Source organism: Colias croceus, chromosome 18, assembly GCF_905220415.1.
Source record: "Colias croceus chromosome 18, ilColCroc2.1".
NCBI lineage: Eukaryota > Metazoa > Arthropoda > Insecta > Lepidoptera > Pieridae > Colias > Colias croceus.
The window spans coordinates 3,141,940-3,163,587 of NC_059554.1; the positions used below are offsets into that span (position 1 = coordinate 3,141,940).

The window sequence follows — 21,648 nt, forward strand, 5'->3', positions numbered from 1 at the left end:
TGTTAATTATTATGATTGATACAAATAACAGGAATAACAATGTATCTGGGTTAAATTGTTGGGTATTTTGCAATAACGTGGAAAACTAATCTAAGTTCCGTAAGAGAATAAAATGACTTAATGGAATATTTAGATCTCCACTAACCTTAATCCATCATGTTGTCCATGGTGAGTTAAGCTAAGAGTGAGTCCATTATCCACTGGATCCATGAGTATTGCCGCTATGTTCGAATACGGGTATTCCGCTAGCACTACTTTATCTGCTGGTCGAACAAGGACTACACCTTCTGATCCAACTCCTAGCATTACATTCGGACCTGTTGACATAAGACAATAAATAAATATATTTTTTTTCCTGATATATTTACTATACTATTGTTTAAATGCAGAAAGTTTCTAACTAGCATCTTAATTATTTTTTATTTCGAACAATATGGTTATACTTTAAAATTAACAAAACATAGGAACACAACTTTACAAATGCCCACTACATTAATCTTTTTCGGTACATGAGAAGGTATACTTTAAGGATCAATTAAATATCTGAAATTCTGTGATAAATATTTTTAAATGGCGTTTAATATAATAAAATGTATGAACATACCATGTGCCCAATATCCTTTGTAGGTAACAGGGAACAGTGTGACGCCATATAAAGGATACTGCATCACACAGGATAGGTACAAAGCTTTGGCGGTTAATTCCGCTCGTCCTGCGCCGTATTGACGGTGTGCTTGGGCCAGTATTGTTGCCTTAAAGTATTAAAAATGTTATGAGAACAAGAACATTTGGGTTCTTGTTTGTCAAATTGAAATTTAACTCGCGAAAATGTATAACTAGACCAACATAAGTATATGCATGAGTATAATAAAATGCCTCCATTATTCAGATGCAACATTCTCATTGCTGAAAAATATAGAGTTTATGTTAAAGGAAATAAGAAACAACCTGAAAAGCACTTTAATAGGAAAAAGTTGGCATAATTATCATAGCTTGAATTATGGATTATAGAATATCCAGGTAATATTTTGACAAGAATACTAACCCATTGATGCGCTGGTCTAGTCTTAGCGATCCTCGGTGGTAGGAACTGTTCAGGGTGTGAATAGTATGCCCTTGTGTGCGGGGGCGGAGGGCTAGCGGCTGGTTCCCCCAAGGACACTTGAGCTTGGAGCCCTGCTAGCTGGAGCGCTACTTTCTCGGAGACTGGGAACTCGTCCATCTGAAACGAATTAAAGGTTTTATTAAACTGAAATTAGACGGCATTTTGATGTTGTAAAATGTATGAAAATGATGATGACAAATATTTTATTATATTATTACGGAATTTGATAAAGAAAGTCCTTATTAATTATTATTATTCTCACAACTCTCTCTCTACAAGAGAATATTTTGAATGACGAAGAAAAGATAAGAGTAAGTAAGAGTAACAAAACACAGGATAGAAAAGAATACACATACCTTTACAACACTATGCACAGCTTGTGCATACAAAAGGGCGACTTCTACAGGATCGTGTGGCAGTTCTCGACCGCCACGGAACAAACGACGCTTGAAAACGAAGCGGTTATCTGCTGACCCTCCACCAGGGCCTTGTTGCCTATGAAATGGAGAATCTTATAAAAAAAGTTCTTTTATTTAAATTTTTATTTTTTAAACAATGAAATTCAATAGACCCAGAACGAAAATTGCATCAAAATGCTATAATGGTTGGTTATTTTTTTCAGAAGTAGCATAAAAAGATAAAGCTTCACTCTAGACGTACTATAAACAAAAACACTAGCAATCGCATATTAAAGTTGTCAAAAATATTCAATATATAAAGCTTTCATTGAAACTAGCACCTTATTTCATTGCAGTAATGTTCAAAATATGCGTATCATATTAATAACTCAGGCCCCGGAATCACAGACACAATAGAAAATCTATTGTGTCGTGGACCGATCGGGCCGCTTGGGGCTCAATGTGTTAAAACTCTGCCTAATAGACCGTAAAGCATACTTCATACTCACATCTCCCACGCAGCGATCACATCATACAAGTACTGGGTAGCGCGCACGTGTTCCTCCATACTGGCTCGCTGCTGGTACACCGCCCACCCAGCCCGGGCATTGGGAGGCAAACCCAGCTTATCAGCTAGTCTCGCTGCCGCAGCCGCTGCTGTGTCCGCGGGGTGCACGTCTATGGCCTTCGTGCGACCGTCCAGGAAGAAGAATCGGCACACTATGGTACCGAGGCGGCGCATTGCCTGTCAAATTAATAAGGAATAGTCAAATTATAATAGTGGCCATAGTGGTGAAATTTAATGCATTCTGACGATAATTTTTTGAACTCGTATACCTTTAAAATTGGATATGGTTGGACCACAGAAATCAAATGTAAAAAAAACTCGATTCGATAATGTGTTTGGGATATCTCACGTAACGTTTAACAGCTATTTAATCTGTAGACATTCATGCGCTATTCTGCAAGTTAATGATGAGAAACAACCATAGTTGAAGTTTTACTCACAGCAATCTCCACAGTACTAGGCGGTAGTTGTCTTGGCGCAGCGCCCCTACAGTTATCCAAGCACCACTGCGCACAATGCGAAGCCCGGGCACTAGAGGTCACCGACCCCACTGACGTCATAGACCCCCCACCAGGAGAGCTGAGTGGACGAGCACGTGCACGCAACCACGCGCAGTAGTAGCGGGCCAGACCGCGGCTCGGTTGCCAGGCAACCGCGCATAAACAGAGGATCAGCCAGACACGTTCCGCCCACTCTTCTACTGGGCATTCTGTGATCTGGAATGCGGAAGATAATAAATGTAGCAGAAATTTAAGGTGCAGGAAAATAATGAAAGGTGAATTTTGAGAACTTTTTATTATTTGTAAGAATTAAAGCAAATTAATGCATTAATATGGACAAGGAAAATTAAAAACATACTGTCATACCACAAAAACCTTTAGACAGAGTTAAACTTCGTTTAACTTTAAGCGCGGGTTCTCTTTAATCTGTTAATGCCGTATTTCACATAGACAACTATTAAAGTGACAGATCTCTGTTTTAAAGTTAGACTATTTAAATTGTTTTGTGGTAAGACCAATTATGTTGTTTTTGTATTTCGTTGGCGAAACTTACTTGTCGAACGCACTGTACTAATATTTCATCTCGTAGTTCCTCCCGCTCCAAACCTTTGCCAATAATAGATTGTATGACTTGCGTTTCTTTTTCTGAAGTTAATTCTCCTCTCATGTAACGACATAGATCCTATGAACAAATCATATCTTTTAGTACGATTAAAGATGGTTCACACATTTCTGAGAAATGTTGTCTCAGCAAATTCATGATATAATAAGAAATTTTATACATAAATAATTAATAGATAATCCAATCGAAATGCTCTTATGAAAAAAAATGATTTGTAGGTATCGCCGCAGTTACTACACTTCTTGTTAATGATTATAATATTATTGTTCTATTTTCTTTATGACCGAATCAAGCTTAAGATACAATACAATACATAGAATAGCCAAAGTAGTAAAATAACAATACTAACTCTGAAAATATTAACAGCTGCCGTAACACTGTCTGGGTCATGAAGCTGTATGTGAGAGGTGGGAATGTTATTTCCTTTGTGATAAGTTATCATTTCTTCTTTGGTTAAGAGCTCCATTGACTTGCTCTTGCGAGTTAACGTCGCCATGATTGTACCTGAATAATATAAGAATTTTAAACGTTTCTAAATAAAAAAATAATGGTGATTAGTAGTAGTTTTCTTCAGTATATATAATTTGGAATAAACATTTAGTTTTTAGAGAAAGAATTGATGAAAAGATGCAAATTTCTCGTATCAGAAACTGCGCAAACGCGGTAAGAATACTTTGTTTACCCTGATTTTGTAATATGAGTATGTTAAATAAATATAATTGTTATTACTGTATTGCCCGACGGTATCCAGGTATTTTGGCTCATTTTATACCTGGTCAAACCGTCACAATTATACATATAATTACAACTTCTAGTAACTGAATATTAGTATTACCTTCTGGAGACCGAGGATGGTCGTTAAAATAAAGTTTAGCAAATTCGGTAAGGTCACTGGAATCAGCAGGAGCTTCAGTACTAGCGGGTGTTGTTTCTAGCTGATGCAGTCTACGTTCAACACGTTCTTTCCTACGAGCGCTGCGTTCTGTGTTCTGAAAAATGGACATTTTTTTTAATCTACTTAGTTGGTCGATGTTTAAAGGAGTGATATACTATGAAAAGGTGCAGTCTTATGTCCTACAATTTTTACTATGCAAGCAAAATATATTTCAATTTTATAAAGATTCATTTTGCGTTTTGTTCTATTTACTAATATACGAACTTCCAAATATTTGGATCGTTTTAATGGTTGGATTTTCATAAAATAGATGATTAACAGAACTGTTTTTCGGTCTTTTATAGATTGATGTAGGTTATCAACTTACATTGGCGTCTCCATTCAACATTGGAGGAGGACTGATGCAGCTAGAATCCATAGCAGTGGAAGGTGTTTCCGCTTGTTCCGGTGACGTCACAGCACTGGGTAATGGCGGTAGAGGTGCTTCCGGTTCTGGCTCCTCCTTGCTTGAAATGCTGTACTCAAAGATTTTTATGAAACACATGTGAAAAGTAAATAAAAAAATGTGTAAAAGCATCGATACTCATTTTGTGTCATTTTGTATTGTGATATAGGAGATGTTGCAGAAAAGATTTTGTATATGTTACAAAAGACAGGATTTCTTAGAAATAAAAATAAAATAAAGTCAGTATAATATAAGTATCAAATGAAATTAATTCAAATTATCTTTATTAGACAAAATGTATTTACATGTTCTATTCAAGTATTCAGGCATTTCAATAAACAAGCTTCCTTTTTTAAATAGTATGTAACAAATAAAAAATACATACCCATTACTTTCTGGTGGGTTAAATGGCGGCGGTGGTGGTGGGGGTGACAGCACAGGCGGTTCAGACGGTGGCCGCGGTATCACCGATTCGTATATCGGCTCCTTATCTTTGATAACCATGAGCTTTCCGTTTGGAATTATTCCGTTCGTAAGCTCTGGGGGAGTTGTGTCTAGAAGTGAAGAGTATTTTAGCATACTGTCTTTTATAAATTCCATATTCACGAATTTAAATGTACAAGTAAAAATAATCACATTTACATTCTAATTTCTATAATGTTTGTGATAGAGAGTTAAATCGTTAATAGTTCCTGTGTAAATCTATAGTATGTAATGTTAATTAGTTTTTGTGTAAGATATAAATAAAAGATTCTTAAAAAAATTAAAACTAGTTGATGAAAAACTACTCGAAATTATGACTTTCTATTCCTTTTAAATTAAGCTGTATTTGATATTTGATTTTATTGTTTACTTTACGAGGCATTATAAAGCTGTTTATTATGTGGTAATTTGAATTGGATGAAATTATTAATGGAATGATGTATGATGTAGCAAAGCAGTCTAATATTCCTATAAAGTAAGCGTTATTAGATAGAAGAGAAGACGCGACCCTTCACCTATATTTAGTTATTCCTATCCTTTGTACAAAATATGGCAAGTTAATAACGAAACCTAATAATAAGTGTTAATAAGTGTAATCTTAGTATATCTATCCTTTTCCTATAAGACTTCCCAAAGCTGATAGTATTCATTTACATGTGACACTATCTTAAGTAACACATAAAGTTAATATTTTGTGTTCCCTAAATAAGGAAATTGTCCATAACATTACTCTAACTAAAGTTCATCCTAGACCTCCATAGCTATCGATAGCATTTGTGTATTAATGTGACTTATTCTGTCGACTTTATATAGTTAAGTTTTATCGACTGTACTTAGTTATTTTAGTTATTTACTAAGCATTATGAACCTTTAAGGGGCGGTGGCGGCGGGGGGCCGGCGGGCTCGGGGAGCGAGCACGGGGGCGGAGGGGGGAAGGGCGGCGAGTCCAGCGCGGGGCCGCAGCTCGGCGGGGGGGGGAGCGTCAGCGATGACGTCATCTCACCGTTCGGTATGCGACCTGCGTGCGCACCGTGTGAGTACGTATTTAATACGTATTTCGCAAGGTAAAAGTAATTTTTTCCCCCTTCTTAAAATTTTTTTATCTTCTCTCTAGAAATTTTTTCATATTTTTTCTTCTCCTTGAAAAAAATTTGCTCGTTACCATTTGGTAAAGTACAATTTGTGCCCACCGATTCGTATATTTTAGCAATTTCAGTGCTATTAGTTACAACTGTTTTTTGCTTCAATTTAATCTATGTAAAGACACATTTTCCTATATACATATTATGTTTATCAAATAAAAACATGAAACTTATAAATAAACGTGTACCAAAGTATTGAGTCTGTCTATAATATTATGTAACTGTTAATCACAACGCCACCAAATTTGAGAGATCCCACATCCCCATCGAATTGCCAATATAGAGGATTTAATATTTTTTTTATATACTAGCGAAGCTCACTGTACAACATAGAAAGCGTTATTCTATAAACCATCACCACAAAACATTTTGAATAATAAAAACATACCATTCATAGACGATGTCATATTATCAGGGGTGCCGTTTACTATCCCGTTGCTGTGATTGGATGTAGGGGTAGCGGGGTGAAGTATGGAGTGTAGGGGGAGGGAGTTGGGGGGAGGGGGAGGGATGAACTCAGAGGGGGCGCCGTCCGGTTTGCGTTGAGCGTCTGTGTGCTTGGTGAGCTCGTTCATTTCTTCTGCTAGCACGTGTTCCAGCTAAAACGTGAGAAAGAATTATGGGTTGTACTTGTACCTTACGGGACGATTACGATTTTGATAACTACAGATGAAATCATTGAATTTTGAAGATTTTTAAACAAATTTGTAAACAGATATATTTTTTAATTTAATTTATTTATAATATTATACTTATGTATATGAAGTTTAATGATGCAATCGTAAACCTGATTTAAGTTATTCTGTGTGTACAAAAATGATCTACGTTCTTAACAATCAAACAAATCTGTTATTTAGGTATTTATAAAAAATAATGTTTATGAATTAATTTTCTACTTCATGTCCCAATAACCTACCTCTTGATTCAAATCATCAGCCAATCTTTCAATAGAGTCCCCAATCTCATTGATGGTGGGCTGGTGAGCTGGTTGGCCATCTGGAGCACCCCTTTGTGCTGGAACATCAGCCAGGAAGTCGAACAGGTTGTCCAGGTTCACGGATTCTGCTCTGGCTCCAGAACAGGATATGCCACGGAGTTGGTCCGCCATGCTTTCTAGTTCTGCTCGCTCTTGTTCCGCTTTTTCTGCCAGGCTGTGAAGAGGGATAAGTTTTTAACACCTGGATTATGTTAGAATTTAGTTTTTACTGCTGCATTGATGATTTTGTTTGACTTTATACGTTTACTATTGAAGATCTTACAATGGCAACTAATAATTATTGGCGCTGAGATTATGTCGTAGATGTAGCAATTTTCTGGTTATATCGATATTAATCGACATAAAGACGGACTTATTTTTTAGTCTTACGAGTGAATTCGCAAGGGCGATATTACAGTTAATCTGTTATTGTTAGAAAGTTATTTAAATTTTCTATTTCTATGTTGATTTGTGTATGTATTTTCAATTTAGTATTTAAGTTAGTTAAGTTTACTGTGTGTCTCCTCCCGTAACTTGATTTCCTGGTTGACCCTTTTCATTTCTCGTAAAGCAGCAGCAACTTCCCTTGCAAAAGCACCTTTCAAGTGCCTCTGTAGTGTTAAATCGGCTCTTCGTAGCCGTAAGAAGGCACCATTGTTCGTACTTCTTACCAAACTATATCTTACCTGTTCCTCTCCTCCCGTAACTTGATTTCCTGGTTGACCCTCTTCATTTCCCGCAATGCTGCAGCAACTTCCCTCGCAAAAGCGCCTCTCAAGTGCCTCTGTAGTGTTAGAGCAGCTCTTCGTAATCGTAAGAAAGCAGCTCGTTCGAACCAACCGCGCCATGCGGCTTGGAGGACTACGGCTGCTTTGCGCCATTGGACGTATTGGCGACGCGCTATCGAACCTTTGTACCACTGTGAAGTTATATTGAAGTGTTAAGGTCGGTTGCAGAGCTTCACCGACCATCAGTCCGTACGTTAGTCGCGCTTGTCATATGTATGGAAATATCATACGCGTGCGTATGGTCGGTCTAGCTATGAACGATTTTATGAATTTCCATACACAATATGACAAGCGCGACTAACGCACTGACGGTCGGTGAAGTCGGCAACCAGCCTTAATAAATGGATACAATTATGCTTTGTATGACTCTGACTATAAGGATGATGTTAACATAATTAGATGTGAAGGTTAAAGCTAACTTTGGAATTTGTGTATTTATGGTATCCAGTATTTATTTTTAATAGTATTGTCCTTTGATTTCTAGTATAATCGTATAAACTATAACACATATACACCCATATTCCGAATCGAAAATTTTTGCAACTGCAACATGTCTTGAAAAAGTTTTAAAATTTATGAATTATTCAACATCTGCTTAGAATCTCAATCTGAAATATAATTATATTTCAGATTTCACATACCTTTTGTATGAGTAATGCCGAAGATTGTAATAAAGCTGATCTTCTAGCTTCTAGCGGGCCATGCACAGAACTCCTCATGAATATTTTTGTGTGTCCTATTTGCCAGTCGTCTTTCGGTGCATTTACGAGTTCCATTATAGCTCTGAAATAGAAGCGACAATTATTTATTAACCCATTGAGCCCCAAGCGGCCCGATCGGCCCCAGACACAATAGATTTTCTATTGTGTCTGTGGATCCGGGGCTTGAGTTATTAAAAAAAATCATTGTTACCAGTGTAATATGTCCATGAAACGTATCATATTATTGTATTTATTAAAATACTAGCTTCCGCCCACGACTTTGTACGTGCATCCCCGTTTTTCCCCGTTCCCGCAAGAATTTCGGGAAATCCTTTCTTAGCGGATGCCTACGTCCTAACATCTACCTGCATGCCAAATTTCAGCCCGATCCGTCCAGTGGTTTGGGCTGTGCGTTGATAGGTCACTATATCAGTCACCTTTGAGTTTTATATATATAGATACATAGTAAAATAATAGGATCCCGCAACCTCTAGTGCAAGTAGCAGTATTACGCTCAGAATAAAGGTGCTACACATTTAAACCGCGCTCTTTAACTCTCATTGTAGTTGAATGTACATATATACATTTTTCTTCAGGATCCTGAAAGAGTAGGGTCCAAAAACTCACGTGACATCCGGATCCCGTGGCCTAGGATGCGGTAATAAACATCTGTATCTCGCACAGAACAATGGTGCGGATAGATGTACAGGGTAGCCATCACGACGAATGCGAACGATTTCGTTCATGCCCAGGTACCGTAGTTGTTCCAGTACTAGTTGCTCGTTGTATTTGCCAGCCACTTTGTGTTCGTTCGGCTTTATGCAGCGGACATACCTGTTTGATTAGGTTATAGGTTATAAGATAGATTGCAAGTTAGCGTATGATAAGGTAAAACTAAAATGTATTAGATGCAAGATACAAATATAAGTATAGTAATACATAGTTGTATTGTATACTAGCTTAACAAGATAACTTGATGTTTTAAGGAGTCATAATTGAGAACAAACAACTATCGATCAAAAAAATTCTATGATGAATTTTAAAAATTTCTTAGGATTTGAAATTGCAATTTTGTACCAAAAATGTATAACACAAGTCAAATGACCAAGATGCCTACTGAAAAATTCATTCGTACATCATAATTTTTAATCTAAAGTCATCTAAAAGACTCACCATACATCAGTAACTTGCAGCATATCGACTAAAGATTGCAACTGTGCTCTGAACGTATCCACTACAGTTGGTCTGCCTTTAGAAGTGCCGCGTTGTGTTGTGCTCGTTGAACCGGGGCTTGAGAGCGATACATCCTGTGTACATTTATATTTCTATTATAATTATATTGGAGAAAAAAGGAAAATTGTGCTAGAATTATAAATGAATATTTATTGTCTTTTAAGTTTATTGAACTATTTCAGTAGCAAATACTTCGTGTTTCTTGTCCTCTATCCTTATGTAAAATTTCAGTTTAGTTTTGGGATCAATGTCAGCGCTAGCTGGATAGAAAACTTTAGATTTAGCTTATTTGAAAACATATTCACAATAATACGAATAAAGCTAAGGGATACTATTGGTAAACTACCAATATAAAATATTGGTCTGATCGGGACTAAATTATCTAGAATTTCTTCAATATTACAATATTACCTGTCCAGGAGGCGCCAAATCCTGCACATAATCAGCGAGCTCCCGCACAAAGGGGTTAGCCGATCTGCTCAAATGGTCGATAAACGCATCTTGCTGTGTATCGCGGTTTTTATCGACAAATCCTTGCACGCTGTACGTCACTGTGCCCGCGTAGTGTTGTACCCCGAATTCTTCTTCCCATTTCCGACGGGAACCTTTGACGAATGTTTGATGTTCGCCGAACTCGCTTTGTATGTTTGTGAGGTAGGCGCTGTCGGAACCCTGAAGTACAACAGGTAAAGAATTACATTTTTCTCTTATTATGAATTCATACAAATTCCTATTTCAATTATTTTCTGATTTTCAACTTCTGTAATTTTGACGATTTATTACTGTTATTTTGCGTATAATTACATAAAGAGAATATAATTTAACAAAAATAATCATAAATATATTAGCATACCATAATAATTAAACCAACAACAAAGCTCATTTTATAGAGTCTATGATTAATCCAACAACCGACTTCAAACTTGCACTTGCAACATTTACAAATACAGACAAAAATGCTCATAAAATAAAAACTACTGGGCCTATCCGAATAAAATTTTTATGGGACCAATTCGACACCATCCCGCATCGAACAAAAAAAGAATCACGTAAATCGGTTCAGAAACCTCGGAGTAATCGGTGTACATACATAAAAAAAAAACATACCGGCCGAATTGATAACCTCCTCCTTTTTTTGAAGTTGGTTAATAAAATATTAAATCATTACATTTCACCTTATGTCGCCTCTACACATAGGCCAGCGCATTCAGCAGCACGCTGGCGGTGCGCTTGCAAACGCGCTTGTGAGTAATCCACACATTGGAAGGTCGTTCAGTATGCTTTGGTTCGAGCCAATGTGCGGACGGATTCAAAATGGATGTAACAAACAAAGAAATAAACACACTTTCACATTTATTATAAAGTAGGATCACAGTTGACAGATATATACTACGTACATAGTAGGATGCTCTTTGTGAAGTAAAACATTGTGAGGAAAACGGCATGTCCAAGAACCTTATTTATTTGGCACTTTTAATACATACAACCTTTTTTATTTTTATGGTACCTACTTATTTTTTGGGTTCCACAGGCAGTTTTTACTCTGATAGAGCTCAATAAATTTAAATGTTTCCTCGTTACTCATATTGTTCGCCATTTTGTCAAGTTAGGTGTTAATTCACCGCAAGAAAAAAACGTGCACTCCTGATAGCTGCTACAGTCAAACTGATCGCGCGGCCAATGTGTGGATGGTGCGCCAAGCTTGCGACAAGTGTCCTTTGAAGTTGCCGACACCGCACGGCAAGCTCGCAAGCGCCCCGGCCAACGTTCAAATACCTACCGCCAGTGCGCATTTCGCCCGTTCTACACATAGACAAGTGCATGTGCCAACGCGCTTGCCAACGCGTTGGCCTATGTGTAGTGCCGGCATTAGAGATAATAAAACAATGAATTTCCTACTTTTAAATTAGAAATAAGAAAAAATCCTACCTTTGGCATATGACATTGTTCACTGAGCAGTTTTAACAAACTGCGCGGCGGCTTTTCTAGTAATTCAAGACACGCGGCGTTGTCTGTAAATTGTATTTGATTGTACTTTATCCCCTCTTGTCGATACTGTAATGAAAAAATAATAATAAATTACAATATAATTAAAATGTTTCAATTGCTTTTCGAATCGATAGAACATCGGTCTATTTATAAGAGCGATTCACAAGTGCTTTATAAAAATGTGTAGTAAAATTCTAGTTTAAGATTTTGTTTGTATTTAATTTCTGATGTTACATGACTCATAAAATACATTCAATTTAACACAAATAATACACATTTATTGCATCCGTTGATTTCTTATGCTAGATTAAATTGTATCCATACTAATATTATAAATGCGAAAGTAACTCTGTCTGTCTGTCTGTTACTCAATCACGCCTTAACTACTGAACCAATTTGCATGAAATTTGGTATAGAGATATTTTGATACCCGATACAGGACATAGGCTACTTTTTACCCCGGGAAATAGGATAGGTTTTATCCCGGCAAACCCACGGGAATGGGAACTATGCGGGTTTTTCTTTGACTGCGCGGGCGATGCCGCGAGTGGAAAGCTAGTAAAAAATAAACTTACAATCTCCTGTTCCAACGCGAACACGTAATTATTAAAGAACATATGCAGCTTCTCGTTCGCGTAGTTAATACACAATTGTTCTAGAGAGTTCGACGCGAAGTTCTCGAAGCCGAATATATCGAGCACGCCGAGCGCCCGCTTCGCTTCGCGTCCCGGAGCGGAGCAACTGTTAACATGGCGGACTAGCCACGCGAATGTTCTGGAATATAGAGCTCGTGCCATGGCGTGACGGTTCTCGCGGGCCTGGAAAAAATATAATAGATTATTAAAAAGTTGGTAAAACTTTGGAGTTATCAAGATATATAATATGATATTTTTAAAGAATGGAAAAAATGCGTGCTGCGTCGCTCCGGAAAGACGGAAGACGCGGGTTCTAATCCTGCCTCGTGATCGATTTTCTATTCTTTAAAAATTTCTCACTTATAAAGCATTTGAATAGTATAAAACTAAATATCGATAGGTAAAAGTTACATTTTTATTGAGGTTTGCAATTTTGTATACAAAATAATAGCCTATATGTAATTAATAAGACAAATAGCTTATATTATGTTTGTGAGTTTGTCTGACATACAGACAAACATCATTGAAATATCAAAGATACTGTGCGCATAGAAAATGGTACTATTTTTCCAAAGATTTATTTGTAATATTTTTTTTTATTTTATCTTGAAAATGACGTCACACTCACTTCATGCAATCTAAACGGTATGTCCGTAACATTCCCGCGTACGTTGATCTGTCTCTCTAGCAACACGCGTTGTGCTGTGGGCGGCGCGAGGCCCAGCAGATTGGCCACAGCATCCACTGCTTCTGCGTCTTCTGGCGCTAGGGTCGTGCGTTCGCCGTCTATGTCCTGGAATGAAGATTTTTTGTTAAACTTGCTGTTTTTTTTGTATTTTAAGTTTAGGTATGGGTTTTAAAAATAATTATCAGTGTGTCAGTAGGAAGTAAGTTGTTATTATGACGGTAGTGTAGTTAAAAATATTTCAGTAAGCTGTTAGTCAAATAAAGTCGGAAAATTAAGCGCGTATATTATCTTGAAAGTTGAAACAAAATTTTGCTTTTTGGTTCTTAACTATATGTACCTTGCGTCAATACATACAAATATGTATACTTGTCTCACCTGGAACTGCACATTGCCGAGCCACAGCACAGCCGCGAGTACTTTAAACAGCCCCTCGCACATATGCGGCGGCACTTGCAGCACAGTTAGCGCGAGCTGCAGAGCCTCCAACCGCCCCGGTTCAGACCTCACTGGAGCCTCTTCGCGCTCTTCCAGAAGGTACTTGAAGCGTATGTCGTCACGGAGACGGAGGGTCGCTTTGAGCTCGGCGTTGTGCTGGATTGTTCGAGAATTTTAGTTAGTTTTGGTCTGGGTTGTCGTATAGTCATCGTCAAGTTTCTAGATTAAATTACGTAGAAGATTAACATTTTTAAATAAGTTATGATGGAATGTGTAAGATAATTCTGGAATCAGGAATTATGTAACATATTGTGAAATTATTGCTAGAGGTCAAATAATATAGCGGGAAACATTATAGGCCATGGTAAACTTTTGCTTAGCAACAAAGTTGAATCATCATGTTAAGAAGCTGATGGCATCTGGGTTAAACTAAAAATTACATATAGAAATATGCTTTAAATTTACCCTTGCTCCTTCCACGAGCTGATAGAACACATGGTAGTTAGTTTCCCGGGGCGCCGGGCCAGTTATCCGCGCCCTCTCAAGTAAGAAGTCCCTTAGAACAGCGCCCTTAATGCCACCCCTGTGGTCCAACCGGACTTCTACGAACTTGCCGAAACGGGATGAGTTGTCATTTCGTACTGTTTTTGCGTTACCTGAAAGATGGAGAAAATTGATGAATTTATTTTCCTATGTTTCAGAACTAAAAAAAAGGTATTTTACTGTAAATGAGAAAATATATCAGGTAATAAAAAATGTGATATGTTTTACATATGACATTTAGCTAATTCTAATTATTTCTTGGAATCCACCTCATAGCAGAGATATTTTTATTTTTTAGTTGGTTTTTAGAAGATAAATTACTTCGTATGTTTTTAAACATATTTCCTTTATTTACCAAAAGCTTCTAGAACAGTATTCGCCTCCAATATCTGCTGTTCAGCCCACGACGCCTGTCCCCCCGCCGCACATAAGTACTGAAGAATCAACTTTGTAGTCTCCGTCTTGCCTGCACCACTCTCTCCTGATATTACCACTGATTGATTCTTTTCTCCATTCTGGAAATAGAATTGTATATTTTATGAGTTTTTTTGTTAAGAGTAGCGTGTTTTACAGTTTAATGTTAATGTAGCGCTAATAAAGAGGTACTTTTTCTTTTAATTATTGCACATTTTTAATTTTATTAAGTTATATTGACACAATATTAACACGATTTTGAATTACCAGCACAAAATCACGAAAAATTAAGACAAAAGGAGAATGCCCATGAAAGTATGGACCACAGTATAGTGTTGCGTCAATGCCGGAGTGGTTTTGGAGGGTTCTTCGATATTCAAAAGATTTTAACGAATTGATTTTTTTGTGATAAAAACAGGGGTTTTCAAGATATTGAGAAAAATGTGAAATAACCTCAAAACTTAAATAACCCCGATTTAGTTTGGTTTATCTGTTATTTAGGTAGTATTTTATCGTCCGAAGATTATTTTTCGTTCAACATATTTAATCTATGCGTAGAGCTTATGCTTTCAAAGTCTACCTGTTCATCGTCTAGTGTAGGTAGGCACCAGAAATCTTCCGAGACGGATTTCAAGAAAACCTAAATATATATGGATTTAAAAAATGCCAATAGAGTTTTTATTCGGTTTACATGTTGTTGTTGTTGTTTGAATCATTTTTTCACTACATATTCGAAGAAAGATAAAAATAAGAAATAACTGGTTACCTACCAAGCTATATGTCATAATAATATTTTTTTATATATATTTCTATTATTTTACTTCACTATCTATGTTAAAACAACCTACAGTGTATAAACAATACCTTAAAAAGTGATTTTATGTTAATTGATTTTTTTGTAATTCAATGTAAACAATAATTGACATTAATACATTTAGCTATTTACCATAGTAAATGTCATAATAGTTACCGCTTGGTTACCGTGGTAACCGGTAATGGATACTAAATCTATGGTAACGGATCTAAACAATTACATGTCTTATTAGATTTTACAAAACATTCTCTGATCAAAATATATTTTCCGATAGTAAGAAGGCCTCTAAATTGCCGAGATTTTTTTTAAAAGTATTGTTATCTTGATACATGAGAAATTCCTGTACCAAAAATGTGAACGGTAATGGACACTAAATCTATAATAACGGATCTAAACAATTACATGTCTTATTAGATTTTACAAAACATTCCCTGTTCAAAATATATTTTCCGATGGTAAGAAGGCCTCTAAATTGCCGAGATTTTTTTAATAGTATTGTTGTCTTGATGCATGAGAAAAACCAGTACCAAAAATGGGCATTCTCCTTTTCTATATCATTTTAAAAATATTGTATCAAATATGTGTGTGCATTATACAAATATTTTTATAGACAATTTTACTATATAATGCATACATAAAATATTTGTTATTCCATAATTTACCTGTAAAGAGCTGTATGCAGATTCAGCCAACGCAAACACATGTGGTGACAGACTTCCAAACGCTTTACCGCGGTAGTTTTGCATATCCTCCTGAAAATGCATAAATTACAATAATATAATAAACAAGAAAAAAAAAAAACAGTTTTGAAGTGATACTTCTTTAGGCGCGTTGAGAGTAAAATTTCAAGGTGACGGATGCATTACCATCACGTCATGGTCATGGAGTAAGGCGACGGTTTTGGTATCTTTGAATCTTGTCAAAGAAGTTTCACTTCTGACACGTGACGCTCGGCACACACGCACTTTTCTTAATTATTTGTGTTTAGTATATTCTTGAGTATTAACCCAGAAAGTGTAGTGTATAAAATCTTTAGTCATTCATCATGAATGTGCAATTGTTATTTGTTTTTTCAATGTCCAGTAACATTTTTATTTGCGTTTAAAAATGGCAGTATACAACTGCGATTTATAAAAGTGCATTTTTGTAGTCCTGTTGACGCGTCCTCACAATGAATAATAGGAAATAAAAAACCGACAGCTTGACGCTCTCGAATAATGAATGCAGCTTTGTCCACTTAGTAACAATAACGCTGAGCAGCTTTTGGACATATTTAAGGGTGTTTTTGATGACTGGTCGGGGCATTTGGTATTTACTCTGCGTCTAGTGGAATGCTCAACTAATCATTTATTATTCTATAGTCTCTGAGGTGCGGATTTGTGATTTTTTATCCGTTGTATTTGCGATTTTAGAGGAATAGGTACCTACAAATTAACTAGTTGGTTTATTGGTTAGCTTTATTTCTACCATTACCAGAAAACATGAACTAATTTGTTGTTTGAAATGTAAACAAATTTGACCAACAGGGTAGGATTTCCATTCATATAATTTAAACAAAAAAAAAACAATTGTTTATCAATGTGATGCTATTTATAAATTATTTTAAACCTGAGTTAATCACTGGTTCCCGGTAGGTTTGGAATATTATTTATCTTTCTTCCGGTCAAATAAAGCTCCCGTTAAATCCAAATGAGTCATCGCCTGATAACGTATTGCAGACTAAATATTTATACAATTAATCTCTAGACCTAATTATAATTCACATAATAATATACTCACGAAATTGTAACATCCCAGCTCCTTGTATGGATTCACTGCCACTAGAATAGATCCTGTGTATGTCTGTTTATTGTGTTAAGAAAGTGAATTGATGAAGGATAGTTGCAGAAAAATTAAATAGAGGAATTATATAATCGACTAGCTGTTTTACCCGCAGTGCTCCGCTCCTGTTGGTCTCATATATTATAGCCTATAACCATCCTCGATAATTGGGCTATCTAACAGCGATAGAATTTTTCAAATCGGACCAGTAGTTCCCGAGATTAGCGCGTTCAAACAAACAAACAAACTCTTCAGCTTTATAATATTAGTAAGTATAAATAATAACAATTTTTTCAATGATAAGAAATACAGAGAAGATTGTACAGAATATGAACTGTTACAATAAATAAGTAAGGTTTTTTCAATTGACATGCAATGATATCATTATCCCATAAGTAATTATGCTGAATTCCTAAAAGCTAACACATACAAAAGATAAGCAAGTCTGTTCAAAAAAACTTGACGGTTATTTCAGGTATCGCTCTTGGCTAAGATTTCGTTATTGCACCGTGAAGTTAATCGCGAATTATTCCATATATAGCTCAGTTTATTGGCACATCCAGTCTGATACATACTTATGCATTAAAACGGATGACTTTCATTAAGTTTAACCCCCGGGTATGTATTACGAATGTAGTACAGAAATACTGCGAATTAATTATAATGTAATGTTATCTGAACGCTTTTAACGTTTTCGCTTCTCAATTAACTTACTTGTTAGGATAAATTTAGATTGACATTCTCCAAGTTGAAGAAGGAAATAGAGCTTTTTGGTCGCTAAAAGAACCCTTGTTCGAGGTATATATCCTTATAATTACGTGAGTTATTAATAATTGTAAACTTTTACTTCTATCAAACTTGTAAACAGGCGGTTTGAATACTACCATAGTATATGAGATTAAAACTAACTCAGTCGTTAAGATTAACAACTTATTTCATAGTGAAGTCCTTTTGCATTTAGTATTGTAGTAAAGTCTATTGTAAAAAGGATACATATATGAGGTCGTGCTTGTACCGCCGCCGTAGGTTGTCGTTGATGGCGTCTTCTGTGATGAGCGGCATCATCGTCATGTCGGGCACGCCGGGCCCTTCGTCTTTGTCCTCCTCCATGGTGCTGGAATTAAAAGGATTTCATATAGGCGTGTTATAATGGGTTTCTAAGTGTATTGATATTAAACAGCATTAGTACCTTTTAATTCTTAGATATATTGTTAAAAATTACTACTAATAGCTATAATTGTTCTCTTCATAGCCGCTTAAAGAAACCTAGTGCAAATCGTTGACATTAAGCCTTTTATACATATAATAGAAACTAAGTCTTTATGAATGTAAATCTTTGTTATTCTTCTCGATCTTATTTAGGACGAGCTCAAGGAAACCCAAGATGAACCGAGCTGAAGTGTCAGGAGCAGATCTGTAAATACTTGACCCGAGACGGTATCGATTGGCGCAATGTACGATAAGCTATTTATTGGCTTTATTGGTTTTGTGGAGATGATATGCCTAATATTGTAATATAGGATTAGCTTAAGGTAAATTGAAATGGCAATTGTAATTGAAGCGGTGAAATGTGAAGTATGATTGCCGCATGATGATTGTATGATGGTTAGGAATCGTCAAGTATTCTGGACTTTGGAAGCTTGCGGAAATGGCAGAATCGCATTATTTGTTATGTAATAAATTGTTAATAAATGAACTATTCTTAAGATCAAAATATAGACCTCATGATTCGTGAAAGTAAAATTGTAAAAAATCAACATATCAAAGCTTCAATTATCGCGTCTTTATTCATAGTTATGCCAATTAAATTTTATTAATAAAATAAACTTTAACGACTCTATTATATATTGCAATTAATAAAAAACTAATTGAAGGGATGGCTAAAGTCATTACTAGTTACCAGTTAAAAGCTATTAAAATCTAAAGGATTGTAAATATTCATAGCAAATTGTAGAAGACATGTGATATCGAAGTGTCGTAGAAAATAGACCTATAAGATACGGGGGCGTTTTACTATCATGATATTTCACCCGGGGACCACTTTATATGATACTTATCTTAGATTGCTTGTACATGAACTATGTTTGTCATATCGCATGTGTAGCTTTTTGTTTAGCATACACTTTAGTTTAGCATACACAGTACATTTTTTGTGCCATACAATAAATTCAAGATGATTTACAATATAAAAAAAGGAGCAAACTGCATAAAACATTCTAAGGTTAACCTTTGAGACAACCCTTTATTTTATTTAACGTTGTCAACATAAAACGGCACATAAATACGAATCTTAAAATTAGCACACTAGTAAAGTTCAGTAACCCTATCGATAAAATAAGTCAAACATCGTAACATATGGAGGCTAGTCCCTCCCGTTGGCGATGACAGTATAATAGTCCTTGGGGCAGGACGCTCCACTCTCACAAGTTATCGGACGGAAATGTCACTTGCGGATAAATACGTCATTTCGCCCTCGACTCCCCGCTTATCGATATTATATAAACATCACTAGATATTACGATTCTTATTGGAAGTGATATAAGAGCGCTCTGGTGCAATAATTTGCGCTTTAAATTTTCATATTTAAGTAGCATATTTGTAATCAAATATCATTTAATTAAATAATTGTAATGTTTAACATTAATAAACAAGCATAAGTGCCTAAAATTATTGTTCATTTGCAGTTATTTTGATTTTATGCCGTCTGAAAGGGTTGATGGGGTTTAACCCCGCTGTAAAAAGGGTATACGGTTTTATTTGGATGTTTATGTTTGTTCGTATGTTGGTCTATAGACATAATAGTAGATATTAAGGTTTGGACTGAGGTCAATTCAACGTCCCGAGGGGCTTCGTAGAAAAGGGAATTCCACTTCATTCGTATTAGAACGCCGTGATGCGGATCCAAGCATATAAAAACAACACAAATTTCTAAACTGAATCTAATTGAAAAAAAAACAACGTGTGGGACTCGGGGACTGCCGCGGTAAAGCTATTGCATGCTATGCCTTCAAGCCACACCTCCGCCCGTCGGAGTGTGGAGCGTGAGGTTTTTTCGTTACGGAATTTCTCGATTCGGTCCCCGCGCTCAAGGCCCGCGATAGAAGCTATGCAATAGCTTAAAAAAAAACAAATACAAAGTTAAATGAAATGCGATTCCTATGTATGCATTTCACATAAAGAAGGTTGCTTTAGGGATAGGTGACTTCACGAAAAGTAAATAGTAATCGTGTTCTGTGTAATAATAAGTCGTAAAGAACTATTCAAAAGTAACCGCACACTGCTGCATCAATCGTTCTACTTAATAACAACTAGACATAGACAAAGTCACCATAAAGAGATACAATCCATATTTCCTATATCCGCATATTAATAGCGATGTATTTTTTCCATGTCTAGTCGATAGAACCTGTACCAATAACGATTCTTGTCACGCGACATTCCCTTTTAGGATAACACAAGTAATGTACTGTTAGTCAAGACAGTTTTGTTAGGTTAGATGTAGCGAATTTAAACAGGTGAGACCACACATGTCGTAGGTTTAGTTTCATTAGGTACGGCTTTATGTGATTTTGTGCAATCTTTATGATTATTTTGTCATCTGTAAAAGTCGACAGTCATACACGATAGCGTGTTTTGCGTGGAAGCTCCTCGAATAAAATCATGGTGTATACCATGTGCATTTATCTAAGTATCTTTCGTATCCTTATCTTCTTATATTCAAAGTGTAATTTTTTTAAATCTTACAACTAATATAAGAAGCCTTTAAAATTGCAATTTAAATGTACTTTTCAAAACAAGGGTTAAGGCGTAGGTCAAACGGGTTTTATTGCCGACTGTAAAAAAAAATTATGATAACATTTTATGGTAAGTGTATAAGGTACTATACATATGTCTAGAACTATTTTGTGATTATGATTATTGAAATGAGATTGCATTTCTACCACACCCACACCGCCCTTATAGCCTTTTCTAATAGGAAAGCTATTGGTATTTATAAGTTTACACTGCAAAATTGGAGAATGAAAAATTCTTTACTTCCAGACAGACAATTTGGACTGTCTACAACTGTGATTTAAGTGAGATGGTACATTATACTTGCATCTTATCTTTTTAAATACTAAGCGCATGTGCCGTGACTTTCCTCGGCCGAGGCACGTCCACAATTCACATTTCACATAGACCAGTCTCGCTCGGAAAATGCTTCGCGAGGCTGCTCGCTGTGTGAATCCGCCTAATGAAAAACTCCAAAACAAACCTCGACATTTTATTAGTAGCTTTACAATCTTCGAACGATTAAAGTAAAAGTTATCTACTAATATAAACGAATTTGAAATAACTACCTCATACTCATCAAGTCCTCAGGGCTGTAAAAGGGACGTCCCCTTCCCCTAATCTTATTAATTACGTCGTTTATATTTTTCATTTTCATCGTGACTGGGTAGATTCGTAATGA

The 21,648-nt window shown here is 36.1% G+C and overlaps 1 protein-coding gene across 1 annotated transcript in view; it reads right to left on the reverse strand.

Annotated features, from left to right (window-relative positions):
- LOC123699985 (myosin-I heavy chain) overlaps positions 1-21,648 on the reverse strand; it is an 89,226-nt gene that overhangs the window by 17,480 nt on the left and 50,098 nt on the right. Inside the window, exons 3-30 of the mRNA XM_045647053.1 lie at positions 18,189-18,309; positions 17,154-17,216; positions 16,037-16,126; positions 14,502-14,661; positions 14,069-14,259; positions 13,544-13,759; positions 13,109-13,273; positions 12,421-12,663; positions 11,786-11,911; positions 10,268-10,528; positions 9,797-9,930; positions 9,251-9,457; positions 8,564-8,705; positions 7,821-8,053; positions 7,075-7,309; positions 6,550-6,757; positions 5,885-6,025; positions 4,919-5,087; positions 4,456-4,603; positions 4,029-4,182; positions 3,543-3,697; positions 3,125-3,253; positions 2,512-2,787; positions 2,013-2,248; positions 1,462-1,600; positions 1,046-1,222; positions 605-752; positions 146-317 (exon numbers count right to left, since the gene is read on the reverse strand). Coding sequence (XP_045503009.1) covers positions 146-317; positions 605-752; positions 1,046-1,222; positions 1,462-1,600; positions 2,013-2,248; positions 2,512-2,787; positions 3,125-3,253; positions 3,543-3,697; positions 4,029-4,182; positions 4,456-4,603; positions 4,919-5,087; positions 5,885-6,025; positions 6,550-6,757; positions 7,075-7,309; positions 7,821-8,053; positions 8,564-8,705; positions 9,251-9,457; positions 9,797-9,930; positions 10,268-10,528; positions 11,786-11,911; positions 12,421-12,663; positions 13,109-13,273; positions 13,544-13,759; positions 14,069-14,259; positions 14,502-14,661; positions 16,037-16,126; positions 17,154-17,216; positions 18,189-18,305 — 4,835 coding nt within the window. The 5' untranslated portion in view covers positions 18,306-18,309. The remainder of the gene's footprint in view (positions 1-145; positions 318-604; positions 753-1,045; positions 1,223-1,461; positions 1,601-2,012; positions 2,249-2,511; positions 2,788-3,124; positions 3,254-3,542; positions 3,698-4,028; positions 4,183-4,455; positions 4,604-4,918; positions 5,088-5,884; positions 6,026-6,549; positions 6,758-7,074; positions 7,310-7,820; positions 8,054-8,563; positions 8,706-9,250; positions 9,458-9,796; positions 9,931-10,267; positions 10,529-11,785; positions 11,912-12,420; positions 12,664-13,108; positions 13,274-13,543; positions 13,760-14,068; positions 14,260-14,501; positions 14,662-16,036; positions 16,127-17,153; positions 17,217-18,188; positions 18,310-21,648) is intronic.